The 8391-nt window shown below is 53.1% G+C and overlaps 1 protein-coding gene across 1 annotated transcript; it reads left to right on the forward strand.

Moving 5' to 3' along the window:
• Positions 1-279: 279 nt before the first annotated feature.
• EMH_0034560 (uncharacterized protein) lies at positions 280-6041 on the forward strand (the record flags this gene model as incomplete). Its single annotated transcript, XM_013494885.1, has 12 exons — positions 280-372; positions 919-1064; positions 1216-2912; positions 3025-3093; positions 3309-3389; positions 3509-3937; positions 4129-4242; positions 4515-4715; positions 4829-4975; positions 5291-5491; positions 5605-5751; positions 6022-6041. The coding sequence occupies 12 exons, from the start codon at positions 280-282 to the stop codon at positions 6039-6041; spliced, it is 3345 nt and encodes a 1114-aa protein (XP_013350339.1).
• Positions 6042-8391: the final 2350 nt, after the last annotated feature.

Here is an 8391-nt window from a genome sequence, read left to right on the forward strand (position 1 = left end):
GAGAGAACAAACGAAAAGCTCGCGGCCCCCGGGGGATTCTTCTTCAGGGGTATGTCTGGAGGGACAGACTCCAGCGCCTCCGTCACTGCCTCCCTTTGCACTGGGATTATTTGTAGACACTCTTCCCCCTTACGAGGGCTCTAGCCGCACAGGTGAAAAAGAGGAGGTTTCGGCATGGTAGTGCAGACCTCCGCACATCTGTAGCTGGCTCTCGTCGTGCTGGGGCTATTTCCCGGTGCTGTTCCCACACAGTCAGATCTTAACAACACAAAAACGAAAATGATAATCGGCTTTCGGCCGCAGAAGACGCAGGAGCCAGCGGTGCCGTTATCGGGGTTTGCAGATTGCTGGGGCGGTCGGCTGTGTGCTGAGGTGCGGCCAGTGATTGTAGCTGTTTTCCTCCCCAACATTCATAACTCAAGCAAATTTAATTTAATCAATTTAAACAGAAGCAGCTTTCTACCTTCGCGTGTTGCCTTACTATACTTTGGGTTATGTCAGCGAGGCGGGTCCCCTGCGGGGAGTCGCGGCAGCTTTTTCCTCATTAGTTGCTGGAGACGAGGGGATAGTTATGTTGCTTTTAGTTGCATTTAGTGCATTAAACGCTGCAGATTGATACAGGGAAAAGAACGTAAAGACCAACAATCCCGCCCATTGGGTCGGATCCCGGTGTTGGCTCCGTCCGCTCGCAGATCCCTTCCAGCCCGCTCCCTCGACGGCAGCGAGCAGGCTCTTCTTTAATGTCTTCATTTGGTGAGGGTTGAATAATTGTTTGGAGTTTGAGTCCCCAACATTTCTTCCTCAGCACAGGGCCCTCCCATTGGGGCCTCCTTTTGGCCCATTTGCAGCAGGGCCTCGGCTTGGCTTGCGCCAGGCCTGTTGTCTCTCCTTCTGCCTTTCGCGATCTTCTCCTCTCAGGAGTTCTGCACGTGTCTCCTTGTGGCTGGCGTGCCTCCAGCCGGAGCTTTTGGAGGGGCGGGGGAGACAGCGAACGACCTGCTGCTGGCTGCCGCGCTATTCTCCCTCTGCGTTACCCCGAAGGCTCCTGGTTATTTTGTTGAAAGGTCAGCAGAAAAGCTGCAAGTCCACGCCGGCCAAGGGAGTGGCTGTGCTGCGTTCTTTGAGGAGGACCATGCGCAGGCAGCGGGTGCTGCCGGCGGCGGCCCTTCTGGGGCTGGTGCTCTGCTGCTGCTGCTCACCGCTGGAGGCATCCAGAAGCAGCAGGCCGTACTCGCGTGGAAGCTCACGCGGTGTGTCTTCTGGGTCCGGACGGGCTGCGGGAAATGTGAACGAGGCGGCGTTCGAGGAAGGGACTGCAACAGGCCCGCACCGGAGTGGCGGGAGCTTTCAGAGGTCTAGCGCTTCTGCTGCAGCGAAGCTGATCCATACTGGGGATAGGAGCACCCCCGTGATACGGGCGGATACATCGAAGAGCCCGAGGAGAGCCGTGCGACACCGCGCGTTGGTGCTGGCTGTCGTGGTGGCCATTGCGGTGGTCGTGCGCGGCGTGCATATTGGGCTCTCAAGCAGGAAATGGAAAGGTAATGCGGCCCTTTCAAAGCGCCTGAAGGTGTGGATGGAGTTGATAGAGGTAGAGAAGGATAAGCTAGCTGAGCTCAAGACTTCTTTGTCGGAGCAACAGAGTGCCAACGATCAGAAGGAAGGGCTCCTACAGAGCCAGCGACTGCACATCGAGCAGCAAGAAAAGCTGCTCCGCGATGAAGAAGAAGAACTGATGGAAAAGGAAAACAAGATGCAACTGCTCAGAAACAGCCTGGAGAAGATTGAGAGAGAGGCCAAACGAACGCCAAGTATGCTCTTCGGGCGCGAAAAACAATTCTTATTCATGAGAGAACCAGCAGGAAGCCAAGCAGCGAAGAAGTTTCGCCCCATGGCCCGGGATGCCGACATCATGCAGCGGATTGATGAGGAGTTCGGTGCTTTCGACGACAAGCCCTGTAAAAGGACCTCGAAAGAAGGCAGTCTGTTTCTTGACGACCACATGGAGCTGAAGACGATGCAGGCTGCAAGTGCAGTGCTGAAAGCGCTTCCAAAGAGACCCTCAACACCTGAAGAGGCGAAAGATATCGTCCGGGCGCGCCGCATGCTGCTGGAGGCGGTTGTGCGGTGTCAGGCAGCGACTTGGGCCGCCATCACCCGATTGCTGCAAGTGAAAGGCGAATGGCTAACGGAGATTGTCCTGGAGCAGTCCGGCAAAGAGGGGATCGATCGCCTACGCGCCGCGGAGGAGGAAGAGTGGCGCATGCAGAAACAGCAGCAGGATCGCGCCAGACAGGAGTTGAAAGAGCTCGACGAAAGTATACAGCTCTGCATACAGAAGCAGGAGGATCTGCAGCAACGCATTGCCTCCAGCGAAACTCTGGGGAGGGAAGCGTTGAACGAGCTGGAGAGACAGAGATTCCAGTGGGAGAACTACGAGATCACTGTGCGAGCTCAGAGAGCCCTTATCATGTCTACAGAAGCTGTGGCATTTACCACTCGTGAAGCGTTTTTGAAAAAAAAGGCAGAAAGACTGGAGCGCGCCTTCGACAGGCAAGCCGAAAGGAGACGACGGCTGCCGAACGACAGCCTTCGCCTCACCGAGTTGGACACGGCGTTGATGGCGATCAGTGGTGAGCTGGATGAGCTCAAGAGTGTTTACGACATGGCAAGAGACCTCAAAGATGCAGACGAATTCGTACTTCCTCCGGGCGCGACGGTGCCAGTGATGAAAGGTGACCTGGACGTCGAACGCATTGCGCCTTCTGAATTTGAAGAGAGACGCCGCACTTGTTTGTACAGCAGGCCGATCATCTCTGTTTCGGCGGCGGAAGAAAAACCCGGTTCTTCCCGCTTTCAGAAGCACAGACGATCCCCCGATCCCCCTCAATTTAGGCGGGGAGAGCAAAGAGGTGTGACATCGCACAGTCTTTATCGGCTTTAGACTTCTGCAGCAAACGGTTTAGACGCCTTCGTGCGACCCAGGTTCACCTGCCTCTTCCCTTGTCACTGTGCTCCCCTCAGGGCTTTCCATACTGGCACCAGAAGGTCATGACAGTCAACAAGTGAAAATGAGGAAGAAAGGTCCTCCACGTAAGGCTGCTTGCTTTTGGCCTCACCAGTTCCACTCATCAACTCCGGGAAACCTCAATTCGTCAGGAACTATGGAGCGCAGCTGTGTTGCAATTGTATTATATGCTTTCACCCCAATAAGAACACCGTTGCCTCAGCGTTTCCATATAGCATCTTCTTTCTATGCTATGCTCATCACGATGCTGCAACCGGTGTTGTGGCTGTTGACAATGCAGCTCAAAAGAGCAGCGCTGCTTCTAGCGGTGATGGCGCCCACCGCGAGGAGTCCGAGTATGAATCGGTTTCGACTTCGTCGGGTACACAAAGCACGACCACATCAGGCAAGGCTATGAATCCCTGTATTATCTTCCTTCCTCCCCTTCCATTCTTCACTCACCTTCTAGCCCAGGAGATATCAACTACGAGCGACCTGCAGACAGGCGCTGGACATGCAGTGACATCGTGGGTGGCGATTATAGAGTCACCGAGAAGGGTTTTCTTCGTGTTCGCCACCGTTCTGTTCACCTTATTGTTCCTGTTGACGACGCAGGTGAATTTGAATTCGCTTCAAACTTGGGGAGCATGGATTTTTCTTCCGATGGTGTTGACGGACTGTCTGAAGATGAGGAGATGGCAGAGGAGCACGAAGACAGGGCTGGTGATGTGGTCGAGGAGCACGGACGCCGTGGTGGAGCTGCGGTCGACAAGGGCAGACGCAGGGCTGAGGATGTTGTTGAGGAGCATGGACGCCGGCCGCAGCCGGCTGCGCACACCCACCAAACGCCCAGCGCATCGAAAAGCGCAGCTCCGGCGGACACGGGGCACGAAACTGTATTTGCGACTCTCGTGAATTTTTCTGAAAGCGGTATGGGTGACGATTGAACACCAATATATATATATATATATATATATATATATATATATATATATATATATATATATATATATATATATAATGGAGCAGTCTGTCCGCTTTTCTGCCCTGAGGCCAAGTATAGCTACCGTAGAGTGACCCCTTCGCTGCAAGGGTTGTGTCTTGCTATGTGCGGTTCACAGAGGGAGATGACTCTGATTCTGAATCAGAAGAGGCTCCTCCTTTGCCACCTCGCCCACCTCACCTACCGGTGCGGGAACCGCAGCATCCAGCTGGCGCCGTCGCGCCCAAAGATGGTGAGACGGCGTTGTGGCCTCATTGAGTAGATTCGCCGCATGCAGAAGGACCACTATCCTACTATGAAGTCACTGCAGCGGAAACGGCAGAACGCGATTCTTCTGGTGGAAATTCAACATATTCCGTTTCTGCAATCCCTCTCGTGCATTAAAGGCCTTCCGTAGCTAGACGCCGGCATACAACCTTGTTATTGACTCCAGAGGTACTGAGAAGGGTTTCCTTCGTGTTCGCCACCGCTGTCCTCACGGTGCTGTAACTGTTGATGATGCAGGGGAACCTCAACGCGTTGCGCCCTTGGCGACCGACGAGGATTCTGCTGGCACCGAAGGACCAGGTCCAGCTGAGGATGTGGTCGAAGAACACGGGCGCTTCCCCATATTAGGGGGTCCGGATGCACCGAGGATGCCGCTGCCGTTGGCTGTGTACCGTCCTGATGAGTCGACCGACGAGGCTTCGAAAGACAGCACTGGAAGTGAGCGCAAACCCTTATCGGCTGGCGNTGAGGCCTCAGCTCCGTGCATCACGCCAACCGAAGCTGCGGCAGGATGGCATTCACTAGAAATGCTGCGTTGTGTGTTGATTCAGATGTGGGAGGCTTGACTGGTGACGATATACCGTTCGCAGATGACGATGACTCTGATGAAAACGGGAATCCCACTTCTGCAAGTCCCCCTCCGGTACCCACACAAGAATCGCGGCTTCCAGATGAGGCCACTGCGCCCAAAGATGAAGGTGAGAATGCATTACGGCTTCATTGAGTGTGTGCAAGTGGAATACCTCCACGTGCAGATGGAACACTGCTCTATTGTGGATTCACTGCAGTAGAAAATACGGAAGAAGTCGATTATTCTGGTTGCAATGAAACACGTTCCCTTCCTCCAGTGCTTCCTCTCGTCACCCATCTCCCTTAACGCCATTTCCTAGCTGGCGAAGCCAAAGAAACAAAAGCAGACTTGCACCCTTATTCTGCATTGAAGGATTACTGGAAGGGTTTTCTTCGTGCTCGTCACTGCCTTTCTCACGGTGCTGTAACTGTTGATGATGCAGGGGAACCTCAAAGCGTTGTGCCCTTGGCGACCGACGAGGATTCTTCTGGCGCCGAAGGACCGCGTCCAGCTGAGGATGTGATCGAAGAACACGGGCGCTTCCCCATATCAGGGAGTCCGGATGCACCGAGGATGCCGCTGCCGTTGGCTGTGTACCACCCTGATGAGTCGACCGACGAGGCTTCGAAAGACAGCACTGGAAGTGAGCGCAAACCCTTATCGGCTGGCGNTGAGGCCTCAGCTCCGTGCATCACGCCAACCGAAGCTGCGGCAGGATGGCATTCACTAGAAATGCTGCGTCGTGTGCTGATTCAGATGTGGGAGGCTCGACTGGTGACGATATACCGTTCGCAGATGACGATGATTCTGATGAAAACGGGAATCCCACTTCTGCAAGTCCCCCTCCGGTACCCACACAAGAACCGCAGCTTCCAGCTGAGGGCACTGCGCCCAAAGATGAAGGTGAGAATGCGTTACGGCTTCACTGAGTGTGCGCAAGTAGAATGCCTTCACGCGCAGAAGGGGCATTGCTCTACTGTGGAGTCACTGCAGTAGAAAATACGGAGGAACCTGACTCTTCTAATGGCAATGCGACCTCTCCCTTGCTTTCAGTTCTTCCTTTCGTCTCTCATATGCCCTAGAAGGGTCCCGTATACAGAGAAACCGGGGAATCAAACGCAAGTGTGCAGCACAACCGTTTTGTGAGAAATTTTGTGCTTGTTGACTGTGTAGACCCCAGCAAAGACGGATGAGGTGCATGATCACGATGGTAAGACGCATTGAAGTTAAGAAGCCCAAAAAAAGGTAGCCAAGGGCCTCTAAGATGCAGATGCAACTTCAATGCGTCTTTTCTCGGGCTTCTTGGCAACAGCGCCAGGAGTACGCTGCTGTAGAGAGCGGGATCCGAAGGCCGGAGCACAGCAGCCTCACAAGTTTCCTTTTCAGCTGCATGGGCAGCAGTGCGGCGGCTTCCGATAACGTGAGGTGCCCGTGCATGCGGACACTGGATAAGCGGCGTTACTCCCCAGGCCGTAGTTGAGCATGACACAAAGAAGACCCGAAGACCTCGTCTTGCCCGAGTTATGTTCGTCCTCGGCAACAATAGAGGTCCGCTGAAAATCCTTTATATTTGGGATGTGACGAACCGCCTCTTTATTTGAGTTATGATGAATTCAGTGGACCCCAAGGTACATTAGCTTTGCTAGCGGTCGCCTGGCGTGCGCGGTTGAGAGCTCTCTTTGGCAGTTCCTTCCACGTTTGCATACGGGACGCGCATGCGGCCACCTACGAATGAACAGACAGATTGTCGCGCTTCGTGCTTCTCACCTGTCTCCACTGGTTCATGTCTTCTCGCGTTGGTCTCCTTTTCTCTATTCCGCCTTGATAGACCGCGTGAATGATAGGCAGTCGAGGAGCCCGTCGTCGTGAGCAACTCCTGACAAAGAACCTCTTCGACCCGTTTTTGATGTTATGGCCTCACCTAACGCCCCCTCATCATCATGTTGATTGCAGCTTGCTGCGAGCTGCGCCTGCTGCTAAGGGCAGGTTAGGAGGCCGGACGCCGTGGTTTCTTAATGCTTTGGCGACCAGTGGGAGCAACAACAGCAGCAGCAGCAACAACTGAGGATTCTGTTGTTCCGTGCAGCTACAGCTGGGAGCAACACCAGGGTGGTTTCACCGCGAGTCCCAGTTGAGGCGTTTGCTGCGTTGCGTTTGCGCAAGTTATTTGGCAAAGTCTTTGAATGACAAGAAGGTAGCAGCTGGAAACAGGCGCCAGTAACCCCCGCTTTAGCCACCTGAGGCCTGCAATACCGGTTCGTGGGTATCTTGGTGAGGAGATTTGCAGGCTTTAGAATTGTTGTTTTGCTTCTGTGAAACCGACCCATGAGCCTTCCTTGCAATGCGCACAGAAGTGGATGGCAATGGAGAAGAGAAGGAAGCCTGTCTTTTTCCTCTGAAGGAAAAAGACGGACGAGCTTCATTGCCTTCTTCCTTAAACTAGGAGTACACGGGACAAGCGACACTGACACTCTTTTACAGACTACAGAAGTTGTCGCCGTCTTGGTTCTTTTTCATGTTTGCAATCACGTATTCAACTGCCTTCTCGGCAACTTAACCAATAAACGGTTTTTCTTGGTTTTCCATTGCACACTTTCTCGCCCCTCACAGTCACGGCCAGCGCATCCATCCACCGGAGCCCCGCCGTAGACTTGCTTGGAGATGCAGGCGTTGCTTGCTTTGCTGGCACTAGAATAGGTGCTCAAATTTCGCTTTAGTAGGAGACAGGAGAGCAACTGAAGAATTTGCATCAAATAGACACATCCATTAGACTATTATTATCAATGAACGAATTCACACAACTTTCTAGTTTCTCACAACTAAGTATCGTACCATTAGGTCGCTGGGGAGTGCTTGCAAATCTGCACTTAAACTCTTTCCAGAAACCGGATAGTTTGATACCCACAACAGAAGCNGGGGAGTGCTTGCAAATCTGCACTTAAACTCTTTCCAGAAACCGGATAGTTTGATACCCACAACAGAAGCAGCAACTGAGTCATTGGCGGGTAGGGAAGGTTATAGAGCACAGTTGGGCACGGCATAGGAAAATACTTTCTAGAGATTTCGTATGAGGGCTAGGCCACTCTACGCTTAAGTACAGGAAGACTGCTCACCCTCTTCGTTTCGCTGAGCAAGGCAAGCACGGGAGACTTCGCCAGTACCCCTTGCTGGAAATAGTCTTTGCCTGTTACAGAGAGGCTTGTTCAGGCAGTCCCACAGTGAAGCTAGCATTAGTTAGTCGCTGAGAACTGCAGTTGGTTGGTAGGCGCATGGCTTTTTCTCTTTTCCTGATCCTTGACAACAGCGAACCTATTAATAGTACAGGAGAAACGTTCAGCAAGCAGCTGCTTGCTGAACGATTTCTGCCTGAGTAGCAAGAACTTCAATGAACGGCTATGGCGGAATCGAACCACCCCTCTCTCAATATGGTACTACTGCAGTTGCTTCCCCGTAGCAGGGACCGGCGCCTCTCTGGGGAAGGCTTGCAAAATTGTAACATTTTCTTTAAAATCGACTTACAATGAGCCTGGATACGTGGCATAT

The sequence above is a fragment of the Eimeria mitis genome, genomic scaffold (genome assembly GCF_000499745.2).
Source record: "Eimeria mitis Houghton genomic scaffold, Emh_scaff1320, whole genome shotgun sequence".
NCBI lineage: Eukaryota > Apicomplexa > Conoidasida > Eucoccidiorida > Eimeriidae > Eimeria > Eimeria mitis.